Genomic DNA, 17473 nt, shown 5'->3' with positions numbered 1-17473 from the left:
GAACATTAACCGAAGCTGAGCTTCTTAGCTAGCTCCGAACCTTAGCCTTGGAAACCGAACCTGGGCTGCTTGGGTTTCCTTTTTCGGACTCTGTGGGCCTTATACTACAATGATACCATTTGGTGATCCAAGGTCCCATTTACACTTACACCTCTTAAAATTTATCGTTTTTTTAAATATACTTCTTGTGATTTCCAAAATTATATATATATTTTCTGAGGTTTCAAATTTTTGCAAAAATTATCCTTTAATAGAGAGTTAAAAAATAGACGATTCGGATTGTTGAAATTTTATGTGGAATGTGCACCATTAAAAATTTGTGTTAAAATTTATGTCAAAAATAGAATGTTCTGAATCTGCCCTCGTACATGAATACTTGTTTTTTAGGACAAAATACTTTAAATTTCCATTAAGGACCAAACCCTACTTTTGCACCTTATACAAGAGCAACGATAAGATCATGTGAAGCATAGATTTATCATTGAGTGGAACCACCATCAGCACAAGAAGATAAAATAGTAAAAGCTAGGGGGTGGGCACAGTGCGGTTCGGGTTAGTTCATCCCAAGAACCATACACCTCCTAAAATTTATCGTCTTTTTATATATACTTCTTGTGATTTCAAAAATTATACATACATTTCCTGAGGTTTCAAATTTTTTGCAAAAATGATCCTTTAATAAAGAGCTAAAAAATAAACGATTCGGATTGTTGAAATTTTATGTGGAATGTGCACCATTAAAAACTTGTGTTAAAATTTATGTCAAAAATAGAATGTTACAAATCTGCCCTCGTACATGAATACTTATTTTTAGGACAAAATACTTTAAATTTCCATTAAGGACCAAACCCTACTTTTGCACCTTATACAAGAGCAACGATAGGATCACGTGAAGCATAGATTTATCATTTAGTGGAACCACCATCAGCACAAGAAAAAATAGTAAAAGCTAGGGGTGGGCACGGTGCGGTTCGGGTTAGTTCATCCCAAGAACCATGCACCGCGCCAGAAGTATTCTCTCAATGCGGTTCGGTACTGTGAACCGAACAAAATGGGGAAAAATCAAACCAAACCAGACCATTGCAGGGACGCTTTGGTTTGGTGCAACATGCACGGTTTTGGGCCCAAAGATTTGGGCCTAAGCTCAATTATTTTGTTTGTACTCACATTTGGTTTTTGAACATTTTGGTCACACAATTAGATTTTTGAACTACCATTCTACCAATTAAACAAATACAAATACAACTTTGAACTTTGAACTTTGAACTTTGTTTAACTTACTTAGTACTTAAAATTTTAAAATAAATACAACCTGCTTAAGTTATAGGTTATAACTATATATAAGATTATATATAACTACTATAGAATAATGAGTATAGTATATATATAACTACATACTACTATAACTATATATTACTCATATAGTTATATATAACTACTGTAGTATGTATACGACTATATACTAAGTTATTAACTATATAGTTATATACTAAGTTTATATATAACTCTATATACATAAAATATTATTATATATATAGACTATAAACTATAGAGTATATAGAAATAAAATATACTAATTTTATTATATAAGATATAACTAAAATTTATACTAAAACATTATTATATATATAGAATATTAAACTCATAGGGTTATATAAAATATATTTTAGGATCTAAAATAAAAATGTATAAAATGTGTATAAAATATGTATAAAAATGTATCAAATGTGTACAAAAATGTATCAAATGTGCATAAAAATATATAATTATATTTTTTAAAAATTATACTGTGCGGTTCGGGTTGGTTCAGGCAAAGTGAGCATGAAACCAGAACCGGAACTGTCTATATACGGTTTGGTTAGGTCTTTTTTATGGTGTTGACGTTTATGGTCAACTCGGTGTATTTTCAGTTTTTATTTGGTTAATTTGATTCGGTGTTTCGGTGCGCTGGTTATTATGCCCACCCCTAGTAAAAGTAATGAAACAACAAAAATATTGTATCAAATTTTTTCAACACTGCAGATACAGCAACATTCACCATATAGATACAGCACCAGTAATTATTTTCAAACATAAAGATTGTGAAATCATGTACTCTTTTAGCAAAAGCACTTATTCGTTTTAGTTTGTAACATAGTATGCCTCAAGATGTATATATAGAAACGACTTTTCATTTTAAGAGGCACGGCTTGAGAAGAACAACTCTTGCGTGTTATCTATCCTCTTGTTTAGAATCCAGCTGAAACAAAATCAAGCTAACAGCAGAAGCCAAGTCACTCTCAACCTGTACTCTTTTGAAGCCAGAATCCCAAGCAAAGCAAAGACCCTTCAGGATACCCCACAACTATGCTTCTAAGATATTGCCATAGCCAAGGTTTAAAGAAAAACCCATCAACCAAGCACCCTTATCATCTCTAATCAAACCAGCAGTAGAGATTTGACCACACCCACCCTTGAAACTTCCATCAGAATTAACCTTAACCCAACCCAAGGGAGTAGAAGTCCAAGCTAACTGGACCACATGCTTATTAGTACGAGTGGAGTCCACCTGATTAGCAACAAACCAATTTTTAGAAAACAAAGAGATTGCTGAGGCATATAAGGGGGATTAAACTCATCCCTGAAAACACAAGAACGTCTCCACTTCCAAATAAACCAAAGGCCCACATATAAACATAAACCCCAGGGAACAGCATATATTAAAGTAGAGATGTTTAGACTTAAGATTGAAAAATTCAGTGAGAAAGACTGCAAGCTATCCTCAAAAAGCCCCATAGCCTGCCAGAGTTCCATAGATTATTTACAATCTCTGAGCAAGTGTTCAAGGGATTCAAAACTTTCCAAATATCTAGGGCATAAAGAATTACTAGTGAGATTCCTCATTTGCCTGTGGGCATTAGTGAGAAGCTTCCCATGAGCCATTAACCAAAGAAAAGCCTTGATCTTAGGAGGGAGCTAGCTTCATCTTCCAAATGAAACCCCAGAACCAAGGATCATCATATCCCTTTCTTCAAAAACCACCATGTAAGCAGATTTAACAGTAAAAGAACCAGAAGGGACAAGCTTCCATATGTATTTATCCTTCTCACCTCTACCAAACCTAGTATAAGTACTGAAAATTCGATCAACAATATCACTGGTGTAACAATCCGACCCCAAGTTTATTTTTGGGATTCAAAATTTTAATATTAATTGTCGGATTTTAATTAAGTTTTTGGAAGGAAGTTATAGTGTTTTAGAGGGGTGAATTAAAAATGAAACTTTGGCCAATATTTTGAGACGATTAATTAGAAATTGGGTTCCTGAACGTGTAGGTGAAAATGAATCTTGAATTGAAGTTTTGTGGAAAGAAATTTGGAGATTTTTCTAGGAGGGGTATTTTTGTAAATTTAAACCCCAAAAATTAATTTAAATCAACCCAATAGACATTCTCACTCGAACCTTCTCTCTTTCATTTATTCTCTCTTTCTCTCGCGTACTCTCTTTCTCTTTTCTTTCTCTCTCTCTCCGGCACTCCTCCCTCTGCCTGCAACCACCAGCCACCACTGCCACCTTCACCAGCCATTTTTCGACCGACCCAGCCCACCAGCGTGACCTTTCGGCGCCGGCCACCTCTCCCTGGCTTCCTCCCGCTGGCCCAGCTCCCCACTGCACCGAAAATAGCCCAGTAAACCCCAACTGCCGTCCCTTTTGTCTTGCCAAATTATGGCCAAATTTCGGCGCCAATCACCTCCATTTTAGGCCAGACGACCGTGGCTCGTGACGATCTGGTGGAGGATCGAAGCTAGGTTCTTCACAGTGAGTGGATGTTTATTCTAAAAATGTTAATGAAAGTTTATGATTATAATTTATATTTGTATTTTTTTTATATTGATTGAGAAATAAGGATCTTTGAGTTGGATGTTCGATTTTTGATAAGTTTATGAAAACTGTATTATTTCAATTATTTCATGAGGGAGTTTTATTTGAGGTTTTGATGTATGAATTAAAAACGTTGGGCTTTCAAAAATGTTCACAAGTGATCTTTTTAAATTAGGGTTTTCATATGTTGATTTTCTTGAGCCAGAGGTTCTCAAAATTTATTATAACTTCTCTTTCTTATGTTTATAATTCACTTTATTTTGGGCCTATTGTGAGAAAGGGGAGATTTGTTTGTACAGACTCGTTATTTCATTTGAAAAGTTTGTAAAAGGTTTGAGATTTAAAATTCTAAGTTAAAGCTTTGTTATTTGTTGAGTTGTTATCGGCTTTCAAAACCACCCGCATTAGTACCCATCAGGTTATTGGATTTGACAGGTATTTGGGACCCATCACGACACACATATAAGCTGCGGGTCGTGTGTCGAGATGCTTAGTCCTTTGGGGGCCGCTCTACGTGCACGTATGACCAGGATTGCCTGCATGTGTATAGATTTTACTCTGTGCGTGTGTATGGCCAAGATATTACCTGCCTGTGCGATGCAAGAATTCCGCACAGGTGTATGGCCAGGTTTTAGGATATATGCATGGTGAAATTTAATTGTTATCTTAGGAAATACCAAATATGGGTTTAAGTGAGAAAATCTTTTTCGAGTTTATAAAGATTTTCAGTTATAATGTTTTTATAACTCTTTTATTTTAGAAGGTTGCTTATTAAGAAGTTGTATATTGATTTATTCAATTTCTTGAATTTAAATAGTTTTATAGCTTTCGTAAAGATTGTAAAATGGTTTTAAAACTTGGGGATTTCAAAGAGCAATGTGAGGTTAAGAAAATGTGATATTCCGGAAAAAAAAAAAATCCCAAAATTTCGAGAAATCAAAAAATTTCGAATCAGAATTAGATGTTGAAATTCCGAATATCACATTTTCTTAACTTTTGGGAAAAAAAAAATCCTAAAATTTTTAGATTGAAATTGAAACACCTTATTTCCGATCTGATCCATCCGAAACACACTCACATATAGTGGGCTACAGGTTTATAGCCCATGCTGTTTTTCTCTTACCTAGGTAAGTTTAGTACCCAGCCCACCCCAATTTGAATCTCAGCCCACTTCCTAATTTTAATCCTTTTCCTTTTGTTCTTTTTTTATTTGGAGACCCTCACTTTGCCCAATCCCCAGTCCTTATCTCGCGTGTTCAGTGGCTAATTCATTCAACTCCTTCCTATACCCCACTTCCAGATTGCACGACTCTTTCTTTTTTTTGTCTTCACACAAATCATTCATATCTCAACTAATCAACTTGTATACTTCTATAATCAAGTATTTTTTTTTCATTGCTCTATTATTTATATAAATTGAGAATTTTTTAAACTTATTCAAATTAGGGTTTGATTATTTGAATATTAAAGATTTTCTTTATGAGAACTAAATTGATTTATGAGTTGTTGAACTGGGGTTTTGCCACTTTTGGGCAGATTTCTATCTTTGTAGTATTGGTGGTGAATATAATTGACACTCACAATTCACAAGGTCACAAGCAAGTTGGATACAAATAATTATCCCATGAAGGTTGGTAAATATATTCTTTGATGTCTAAATAAATTCTCGGAAATTTTTGGTCCTTATACTATAGATGAGTCGCACTTTGGTCCCCGTCATTTCAATGTGAATTTTTTAAGGCATGTGTTTCCACTAATATCACAATCAAGTTTAATCCGTCAAAATTGGGACAGAAAATGCAGACGTGGCACCTCCTGATTAACTCTGAAGTAAACGATTTTGATTGGTTGGACTTCATTGCAACATTAATGGAACCACGATCCTTGAAAAATTCAAATTGAAATGATGGGGACCAAAATGTGACTCATATATAGTACATGGACAAAAAACGTCTTTTGGCCTAAATTTTCTTAATGTTATCTCATTCTTTAATAACTAAGTCAAATTTTTAATACCTTCTACTTGATATTGATGAATGCATAATAGGCTCACATGTTCTTATATATTGATAAATGCCTGATACTATGATAGGCTCAAATTTTATAATGTCGGGTCATGATCAAAATCCGAAAAGGTTTGTGAGGGTAAAGCTCATTACGTCCCCTCTAACTAGGTGTATATTTTATTTATTAATAAAATTCACTCGTACTGTCGAGCTTTATATCTTTTTATGATAAAGAAGTTTCGATTATGAAAAAAAATTCGTAAGCTAAGTTTAGCCCACCCTATTCTTGAATCCTGAATAGTGCATGTCATGTTACACCAGCGGTTACTCCTACATTTGAACATACAACAAGGACATCAACTATAAAAGTCAACAATCCAAAAAAAGAGACAAGAAATAAAGGAAGCTACCAAGGAGTCACGATCCCTGAAAAACAATATAGGAAAGCGAAGATATTAAAATTAATATAGCTACAAAAGATGTCATTCAACAATTAAGCTGATTCAAGCTTACATTGACGAGTTAATAACTAAGAAGAAGCGAAGTAATCATATTGAGACATGACAAGAATGAGTGTTATAAACACATGCACCAAAAATTCAATGTAAAGGTGATGTAACTCAGAACAAGAATTATTGTGTCCACAGTCAGAGCAAGAATGCTCTCGGAGAGTGTAAAGGTGATGTAACTCAGAACAAGCTGATCTTGTTGGTACAATTGAACGAAAGCCGGATTTGGAGTTGGTGGAGTACCAGCGGTGGTGCCCTCGGCAAGGGGAAGAAATTCAGAAGGTTGAGAGAATAAGCCATCTAGGTACTTCCAGAGATCATGGCCAACCAAAAAAGGTCGCATAAAGTTGACCCAAAGAAGATAGTTGATGTTAGTGCATGTCATGTTACACCAGCAGTTGGGGCGGCGACAGACATGATGAAGAAGAAGATGAGGCACCGGAACTGGGAAGAAGTAGGGTTCGGGTGGGGGGTAAAAAACTTAACCTACTCTGATACCATGTGAGTTTAGGTATAATTTGATGATCTTTTCATTAACAATAATCATATTTATACAAGTACACAAGAGGCCCATAAACTTAGGGCACAAGTAATACAAGAGAATAAGCCCATATATAATAGCTAACTAACACAATGTATATATAACTGTTAAGAAATTCAAATAAACAATTCCCATAAGGGATTCCAACCCCTTCGGTCTACTATATTAATGTATATTACCGTTGCATCAGCAAGTGCCTCACTTATTGGCTTTCCTTTTTTTTTTTTTTTTTTTTTTTAATATCCATGAAGCCACACATCAACTCTAGACACTGATCCGTTCTCTTATCTCTAAAGAAACATAGAAATAATTAGTGGATAACTCATTAATTTCAATTTTATAAGAAATAAAGATTGATAGACAATACAAGTTTTACCATTACATCTTCTAAACAAGTAAAGCCATTATGACCTGTGGTGTGAATGAGAGTTTGCTTTGCCTTCATATCTTGAAACTTTCTACTCTTTTCCTAAAAACAAACTCTCATATACAATTATACCGTTACAAGTATGTTAGCCATTATACCGTTGCTATGCAATTTTTGCTTTCTAACTATATATTGGGTTGCTAACATACTTTTTTTGGGTTTCAAGTCACAAGTCACAACACTTAGTTTTGCAGACGTATAAAATCTTTTTATTGTTAAGATGTATAATATATTAACAAAACACTTTATATAATTTAGAAATCAATATTGTACCTTGAAACTCAATTATTTGGCCAAAATAAAATAATTTCCATTTTTAACCTTCATCCATTACATCTGGTTCTATTTAATTTTTCTAATAGTCAAATTGGTTTTTAACAAAAGACAAGGATATATAATATTGACAATAGTTAAGAAAAATTCAATCAAGGGTTTTCAAATGTTACCTGAGAATGAGGACTTGGGGTAGGCCAGTTGGCCAAGCAGTTGTGCTGCCTCCACCTCACCGGGATTCGATCCCCCTCCCCCCTCTAGCCTCTTTCTTTGGCCTTCATTTGTAACCAAAAAAAAAAAATGTTACCTGAGAATGGAATTAGCAATAGTGAATTGTATTAGTAGTTTTTGTGCCTTCTGTTTTTTTCTTTTAAAAACCTGTAACAGATTGATAGTTAAAATAAACTTATTTCTAAGATATCACATAAAAAATACAGCAACCAAAATCTATTTGATGCAGAAAAGTACAAATCCAATCTGGATTTGTACTTTGTTTTTATACTAAAAACAAAGTACAAGGGAATGTACAACATTCCCTTGTAAAAATACAGCAACCAACATATATTCCCTTGTACACTCTTTTGTTTTTATACTAAAAACAAAAGAGTGTACAAGGGAATGTTTGATCATGACGACGAAGGTAGCCTCTTTATAAACATAGATAAAACAGCCACAAAACAAAAAATTTCGTTATTTTACTTGGTGCCTATATCTGAAATATGACTTTACAATCTATGAACTATCAGGTTTGTCGGCGTAAAATTTTAACTGTGGGTAGGGAGTATCAAATGACTAGGGGCTATACATCAATAGGACAAATGGCTTCATTCTATGTCATTCCATGTAGACATGCCTTCCATGCTCAATGCTTGATTGCCCATGTTACCCGTAGTACAAATGAAGCTCAATATATCTATTATCATTGGTTGGATAAAGTGAAAAGTAGCTTAAGTATCACTCTTCTGGTTTGTCTCTCATTAGTCATGTCAAAATATTGTTGCTCATTAGCTTCTAATAAAATTGAATTTTGACCAAGCTAGCTTTGAAATGTGGCCGACTAAATTTGAAGTAAGATTTTTCTGGCCTAAACGAACTCATTTATTTCTATTTATTTTCCCTATTTTGTTCAAATGAATATTGCAGGCAGAGTATATACTGAATCTGCATAAGCAGCTTACTCTACTTGATGGGGAATCTAGGAAGGATTCAAATGGTAGCCTAACTGAGGAAACCATAGCAAGCATGGCCCCTGTAGATAAGGTGTTATTTGCTCTATGAATAACAGACATTATGATACAAGATTTACAAAGGTCTATCAAAAGTCACTCTATGATTAGTAATAAAAGTGCATGAGATAGATTAATAATAACACTCCAATAATAAGAAAATTGCTATAACCCACAAATAGAAATAAATACCCAAGGATACACATATGACCTTGGGAACACCTTTTATGTTTTATGACAAAGTTGCAATCTCAAGACAATTGCTATAAATCCACGAACAAAGAGAAATACCAATAAGAATACATATTGCAAAGTTCATCATAGAACTTCAACCACTTTTTATTTAGGGCTAATTACAAATAAATTAATAAATTAATAAAATTTTCACAATTATATTTTAATCAATGCACTTTTTTATAATTTCATTTGAGTCACTATTGACCAAAATGAAAAAAAATAAATTACAATAGATTAATAAACATACATTAATATTTAAATTTAGATTTGTATTAATTAGGTTTGTTTTTTACTGCTACGCAGCAAAACGGCTTAAGATTTAGATCTCGGGTTTTGGGCATAAGCCATAAGCTTCAAAACCCTAATTCTAAACCATAAATCTCATTTCTAAACCCTAAACCCATTTATATACCCTGCATGCCATTTCTAAACCCTAAACTAAATTAAGAATAATGTCATAATTTTACGCCTATAAGTAATGAAAAAAGGGGATGGGCAAATTAGTATTTTTCAATGCACTAAAGTACATTACATCATTAAGTGGATTGAGCTTTGTGACTAAAATGATATATAATTTCAAAACTCATTAATCTTTATTGGAAAAGAAACTTTACATTGACTATTATGTAATATTGAAATGTTTTACTGATTTAAATATAATGTGCTATTTTATTTATCAAAATTAGCAAAGATTTTACCCTTTTTTTTCAACAATAATATTTTTTAAAAAAAATTAAAGAATAGTAAAAAATGAGGGTACGTGAGGCCTGCACACCAAATCAAAAGCCTTACACATCCTTGAATATCTTTAAAACTCAAATATAATACAAAAAGTCGTCTGAATTTCAGGTTCCATAGATTTGGTCCTCACCATATATATTTCCAATTAATTTTTTTAGGTTCCATTATATAGAGACATACAAACAGAGTGTAACGGAAAAACACTTATAAAGAAAATTAGTTGTAAAGGAAGAGGGAGCAACAGAATGAACAAAAAAAAAAAATTTACTATCATGAACAAAGATAACCCACACCCAAAAAAATTATTACGATGAACGATGATACCCACATCCAAGTTCCCTTGAGGCTTGAACCATGGTACCCAGAACTCAAGCCCTATTGTCCAAAGCTCTAACTAGTGGACAAGCTAGTGTGAGCTATACAGCCTATACCCCCAAACAAATGGACTAGTGTGCTGAGCTAGCTATACCCAAACAAAGAAACAAAATATGAAAAGTAAGAATAGGAAGAGAAACGTACCATATTTTTCACTTCTTAACACAACTACTATCATACAAAGATCACTGGTAAGAGAAAGAGAAAGCACCACTGGATTTTGGGTATTTTTGAAGAACCTCATACCTCTGAGGTTTAGGGTTGAAGTTCAAATCACTTTTGTACAATCATGATTTGAGAGCTGATAGGGTTATCTAACTTCTGCACAGGAAGAATGAGTTTGGTAGAACTTAACATAGTTATCCAACTGTTTTTTAATTGAATGTTATGAATATTTATAATTAACAGCATTTACATATTAATTAAATGTTGTAAATATAATGTTGCAAAAAGTGACTTTTCTTGTAGTGATGGTAATCATATCCATTGTTTTCAATTTACATATATGTAATGTTGACATATCCATTAACTTAATTAACAGCCCACAAACCACTGTTAACCCCCCCAAAAAACAAAGGTCCTGCGAGTTAGACTGTTCATCTTCTCTTTACAGTTCGCACTGTTTCCCCAATCTGACTGCTCTCAATTCGAACAAAGCTAAATTCCACTTCCTGTATTGCAGTCTTTATGAATTTTGTTCAAATCTAAGTAAGAAAAGTACAATTAATTATTTATGTTAATCTATATACTTGAAACTGAGAAATTTATTGAATTAATTATTTTATGTGATCATAAATTTCATGAGAATCCACAAATTAATTAATAGATTTTAGGGAGAGAGAGATGAGGCGTAAGAAGTTGTATGTAGCGCTCGCAACATAATAGGGCTGGGAGTACGAAGGCATAATGCAAGGGGTACATTGTTTGGTTGCTCCATTAATGGCACCCCAAGGCCCCATTAAATGAAATTACAGTAGCTAGGGCCTACACATGTACATATTGAATTGAACCTATACCTATTCCCAGATCACCAGCTTTCAACTCAATTGGGCTTGGATGTTGGAATTGGGAATTGGCATGCAACCCAACACTGATCAACTTCAAAGTTGACCCGGATCTTTATATCATTTTTTTATTTTCATTTTGTTTGACTACCATCTATCACATTTAATTATTTATTGCAACAATGAAAAGAATTAATTGAAAAGGTTTAGATAATGGAAAAGAAGCTAGGCAGAGTCAAAACCCAAATCCAATGCAAAAGCAGAGAACAATAGGGCCTTCATGTGTGATCAGAGTCTCAGAGAGCGTGTTTGAGTTGGAGGGGGAGGACAGTTGGACAAATAAATAAGCTGCTGCAATGGCAGATGAGCCTCATTAATTTACTAGCTCCTTCTAAGCGTGTGACAGTTGGGCCTTTCTACCCCATTTACCTCTTCTTAATTTCCACTATATATACCACACTCTTCATTGCACTAGCTTGTGCACATTTTCAAGTGCTAGCTAGCTTCCATTGTTTCTTTGGCTTTTTAAAAATGAGGGAGCTGGTTGCTGTTTTATGTGTTTTGCTTGTGAGTGGTTTGGTGGTTGTGGCTGATGATGATGATAAGGCGGTTAAGGATGATAAGCACTTGCTTTTTCATCGCCCACTGCCTTTCTATAAGAAAGGAGGTCTAGGTGATGGTGGTGGTCTAGGGCATGGGATTTATAAGAAGGGCTTTAGGCATGGGAGGTTTGGGAGAGGTGGACTTGGTGGTGGGGGTGGTCTAGGTGGTGGTGGTGGGCTTGGAGGTGGTGGTGGGCTTGGAGGTGGTGGTGGACTTGGTGGTGGTGCAGGAGGTGGCGGTGGGCTTGGCGGTGGTGGTGGTCTAGGTGGGGGTGCTGGAGGTGGGTTAGGAGGAGGTGGTGGGCTAGGTGGAGGTGCAGGAGGTGGTGGTGGACTTGGTGGAGGTGCTGGAGGTGGTTTGGGTGGAGGAGCTGGAGGTGGTTTGGGCGGAGGAGCTGGTGGTGGTTTAGGCGGAGGAGCTGGTGGTGGTGGGGGTCTAGGCGGCGGAGGTGGACTTGGTGGTGGCCATGGTGGTGGAGCAGGTGGTGGGTTTGGTGCTGGTGGTGGAGCTGGCGGTGGTGCTGGTGGAGGTGGGGGGCTTGGTGGTGGAGGTGGAGTGGGTGGTGGTGCAGGTGGAGGCTTTGGTGGTGGGGCTGGCGGTGGTGCTGGTGGTGGTGGAGGTCTTGGAGGTGGTGCGGGCGGTGGTGCTGGCGGTGGAGGTGGTGTTGGTGGGGGGGCTGGTGGGGGGTTTGGAGCTGGTGGAGGGTTTGGCAAAGGTGGAGGTGTTGGCGGTGGAGTGGGCGGCGGTGGAGGTGGCGGGTTTGGTGGCGGTGGTGGTTTTGGTGTTGGTGGTGGGGCTGGCTTTGGCGGTGGAGCTGGATTCGGAGCTGGCGGTGGCCACTAAAGTGCTAGATGCTGAAACTATAGAATTGATGTAATGTGTTTGTTAAAGGAGGGTCTTTAATTTGCATTTTGCAGTTTCATTCTTTCCTCTTATCCTTTAATTTCTTAGTACTTCTGAAAAGCAATGCCGATCACTAGCTTGAATGTGGTTTATAGTAGGGAATTAATGTATGCAATATAGCTTCTTCATGGAAGATATAAAAACTTCTTCATGCAATTAAGGGAAGCATTATATTAAATTAATGTTAGTTAACTTATAAATATATATTTCTAGCTAGCTTCATTACCATAATAAAATTCATTTTGAGTCTGGATGAACTATGAAGTACCCATTTAAATTTACATGGTGTGTATCGGTGTATGTTTGTCGTGTATATCCAACAACGCAATGGCAATGTTTTAATATTAGATGGTGATGGCATACAAAATTATTAACTATTGGCATTGATTTTATCCAACCGCTCTACCTTCCAAGTTTTATTGTTTGCTTTCACAGTTTCACCAAAGAGGCAAAATAATTGAAGGAATAAAAGCCAACCCAAAAAGTGTACGTGCATGCTATATAGGTTTGATGCACAATGTTCTGGCTACATGTGGTGGGTGAAGTCGATGCAAATTAAAGGTCCCAGTTGAGAAATGACCACTCAATTCATTCTGGTTAGCTACTGGCTACCCTAGCTTGTTTGTAACATAATGTTGAAGGTACGTACATTTTGATTAATGTTGGTCTTAACTTACATATTCACAATTCTATTAGTTCATTTTCAACAAACCAATAATATAGCTTTCTACAATATTATATCAAACGGTCGTTATCATTCTATCTCCTAATGAAGAAGATAAACCCATTACATTCAAAGGTTTCTTGCATGGCATATATGTTATCTTTAAGCCTTGTATGAATGGAACACATTCCTAGTTCACCATGGCAGCATCCATTTGTTGATGTGGAGGTAAGCCTAAGACCTTCTTTGCACTTGCAACACCTTAACACTTAGGACTTATCTAGGTGTTCATCAAACCTAGATAAGTCCTTAACACTCATTTCTCCATCAAACCTAGTTGTTATCAAGGTGTTCATTAAGGTGGTGATTTCAGCTTTCTCAGCACTTTCATCAAGGTGTTCATTAAGACCTTTGCATGCACTTGCAGCACCTTAACACTTCTCTATTTGATGGGGAGTAGGACTTGATCGTGTGTATATTGTATGCAAAGGGATCTCAGCTTTATATAGTGGCTGATCCTATGAGTTTAGCCCATTACTGAACTCAATAGGATATCCTTATTAGCCTATAATACTAACTCATTGTCCTTTTGGAATCCCTTTAGTCTTAATAAACCAGTTAACACTTAATCCCTATAGGCTGCAAGGTTTAGTCCTAATAGAATTTTTGGTCATTGCCTAAGCTGCAAGTTTCCTGCAGCAGCTATGTGACCAAAACCAGTTCGAGTTGTTAACCAACTCCAACAATATATACATATTGTAAATTTTTCTCCCATAACAGTTTGGCTTTATTACACTTTACTCACCTGAATTTTGCAGTCGATCTCACTTCACCATCTTAAAAAAAAAATTGTACCAATTAATTTATCACTTGAATTAAAAATTTGTTGTAATGTACCAGCTCTATCTCATTTTGTATAAATTTTTGGTGAAAAAAAATGTGTTTTGGTCTTTTCAAGTTAGTTTCTATTGTGTCAAAATAGGTAAAATATAAAAAAACTATTTTTTATTCTAACAATAGGAACTTAAAAAAGATCAAAACACCCTTATTTTTAACAAAAGTTTACAAAATGAGTCAGAGGTGGTACATTGTAATAAATTTTTAATTTATGTAGTAAACTAGTACAATTTTTTTTAAGTGATGAAATAAGATCGACCCTAAAATTTAGATAGGTAAAATGTAAAAAAACCTAACAGTTTCTTTTCCTTTTTTCATTATATATGCCTCTTGTTAAGTCATTATTATTCCCAAATCCTAATTTTGGGATGACCTGCTGGTTGTAATTTATAAGCTTCAGACAAATTTATAAGTAAAATTAATGCTCCCACATGTATACTCAAATCCATCTTCTCTTGATCACAATAGATGTTCGTTTTTGGGGCCTCCCCCTCCCCAGTTCGAGTTGTTAACCAACTCCAACAATATATGCATATTGTAAATTTTTCTCCCATAACAGTTTGGCTTTATTACACTTTACTCACCTGAATTTTGCAGTCGATCTCACTTCACCATCTTAAAAAAAAAAATTGTACCAATTAATTTATCACTTGAATTAAAAATTTGTTGTAATGTACCAGCTCTATCTCATTTTGTATAAATTTTTGGTGAAAAAAAATGTGTTTTGGTCTTTTCAAGTTAGTTTCTATTATGTCAAAATAGGTAAAATATAAAAAAACTATTTTTTATTCTAACAATAGGAACTTAAAAAAGATCAAAACACCCTTATTTTTAACAAAAGTTTACAAAATGAGTCAGAGGTGGTACATTGTAATAAATTTTTAATTTATGTAGTAAACTAGTACAATTTTTTTTAAGTGATGAAATAAGATCGACCCTAAAATTTAGATAGGTAAAATGTAAAAAAACCTAACAGTTTCTTTTCCTTTTTTCATTATATATGCCTCTTGTTAAGTCATTATTATTCCCAAATCCTAATTTTGGGATGACCTGCTGGTTGTAATTTATAAGCTTCAGACAAATTTATAAGTAAAATTAATGCTCCCACATGTATATTCAAATCCATCTTCTCTTGATCACAATAGATGTTCGTTTTTGGGGCCTCCCCCTCCCCAGTTCGAGTTGTTAACCAACTCCAACAATATATGCATATTGTAAATTTTTCTCCCATAACAGTTTGGCTTTATTACACTTTACTCACCTGAATTTTGCAGTCGATCTCACTTCACCATCTTAAAAAAAAAATTGTACCAATTAATTTATCACTTGAATTAAAAATTTGTTGTAATGTACCAGCTCTATCTCATTTTGTATAAATTTTTGGTGAAAAAAAATGTGTTTTGGTCTTTTCAAGTTAGTTTCTATTGTGTCAAAATAGGTAAAATATAAAAAAACTATTTTTTATTCTAACAATAGGAACTTAAAAAAGATCAAAACACCCTTATTTTTAACAAAAGTTTACAAAATGAGTCAGAGGTGGTACATTGTAATAAATTTTTAATTTATGTAGTAAACTAGTACAATTTTTTTTAAGTGATGAAATAAGATCGACTCTAAAATTTAGATAGGTAAAATGTAAAAAAACCTAACAGTTTCTTTTCCTTTTTTCATTATATATGCCTCTTGTTAAGTCATTATTATTCCCAAATCCTAATTTTGGGATGACCTGCTGGTTGTAATTTATAAGCTTCAGACAAATTTATAAGTAAAATTAATGCTCCCACATGTATACTCAAATCCATCTTCTCTTGATCACAATAGATGTTCGTTTTTGGGGCCTCCCCCTCCCCCCCCCCCCCCCCCCCCCCCATTTCACCTAAAAAAACATCTTCTCTTCTTTCTAGCTACATATAGTTATGTACGTTAATGAAATGGTTTAATTACTAATTAATGAATTCATCCATTAATTATTAAATGGCCTGACCAAATAAGTTCAAATATATTAGAAAATTAATATTGATCCATTGTTGGTTCTTTTGCATTAATTTTCAAACCAATAGTGCGCACTATGCTATAATTTTCAGACCCAAATTAATATCTTGTCTGATTCATTCAAGACTGACAGGGATCAACTATGCCTCGGTGTTGTGTAAATTTGACTTAAATTATGCCACCCTAATTAGTAACCAAAAGAGATAAATGCTTCATCATGAAGCATTGCTGCCGTGAGTTAATTATACTTACACCCCCCTGAGGTTTATTGTCTTTTCACATATACTCTTTGGGATTTCAATAATTACACATACACCCCCTGAGGTTTTAAAACTGTTGCATATAACCCGCTACAAAAGAAAAAAAAAATAAATAAAAAAGAAAATATTTGTATTCAGATTGGACCTTACACCTTGAATAATCTTATTAGGCTATTTAATCCCTTAGCATGTTTTTTTGCATAATTTCTCATTATTTTCGTCTCACTGTAGGGGGTTATATGTAACAGTTTTAAAACGTCAGAGGGTGTATATGTAATTATTGAAACTCCAGGGAGTGTATGTGAAAAATCGATAAACTTCAGGAGGTGTAAATGTAATTAACTCTTGCTGCCGCTGTGCGTTACAGTTAATGTTGAGTTAGTAAACCTTGAAAACTTCTTTTGTTGCTTAATCAATTCCCTCAACCAATGCAAAGAGAAGAGCATTGGACTTAACAATTTCAAGATGTTGGACCTTATACAAATTAAGAAACCCAAAGCTCACCCAGATAGCCCCAATTTTACATCAACACCCAAAATTCACCAAACAAAAAAAAAAGATTTTAGCCATGAGTCCTAGGGAGACGAAATTTGACATATATTGAGAATGATATTGTTTGACATATACCAAAACTTTATGTCATTTTAGTTTAGGTATTGGCTTTCGGTATAAATTTCTGACCTAATCCAAAAGGTTTTATCCTTCTTCTTGCTAAACAAAATTATCTAAGCTAAACAAAATTAGTCCCTTACTATTTTGCTGAAAAGGATTACAATTTAGTATTTCATCCTAATTTTTTAGTCCCTAATTTGGACGTGGGCAGTGTACATTGTAGGGTCTGGTTTTATCCAGTGGTAGCACTCTGGACTGGGCTATTTAAGAACAGTCCATGGTAAACCAAACACAGTGCTATTTAAGAAGTGGACTAAATAAGAATTTGGGCTTCACTAGTTG

The 17473-nt window shown here is 34.7% G+C and overlaps 1 protein-coding gene across 1 annotated transcript; it reads left to right on the top strand.

Annotated features, from left to right (window-relative positions):
- The first annotated feature begins 11731 nt into the window (after positions 1 to 11731).
- LOC147292368 (uncharacterized) lies at positions 11732 to 12937 on the top strand. Its single transcript, XM_086230276.1, has one exon. The coding sequence runs from the start codon at positions 11732 to 11734 to the stop codon at positions 12644 to 12646; it is 915 nt and encodes a 304-aa protein (XP_086086402.1). The 3' UTR covers positions 12647 to 12937.
- The last annotated feature ends 4536 nt before the right edge of the window (positions 12938 to 17473 follow it).

The sequence above is a fragment of the Dryas octopetala genome, chromosome 2 (assembly GCF_963921425.1).
Source record: "Dryas octopetala chromosome 2, drDryOcto1.1, whole genome shotgun sequence".
NCBI classification, from domain to species: domain Eukaryota; kingdom Viridiplantae; phylum Streptophyta; class Magnoliopsida; order Rosales; family Rosaceae; genus Dryas; species Dryas octopetala.
The sequence above is the reverse complement of the archived record's forward strand: the minus strand, read 5'-3'. Positions and strand labels throughout refer to the sequence as shown.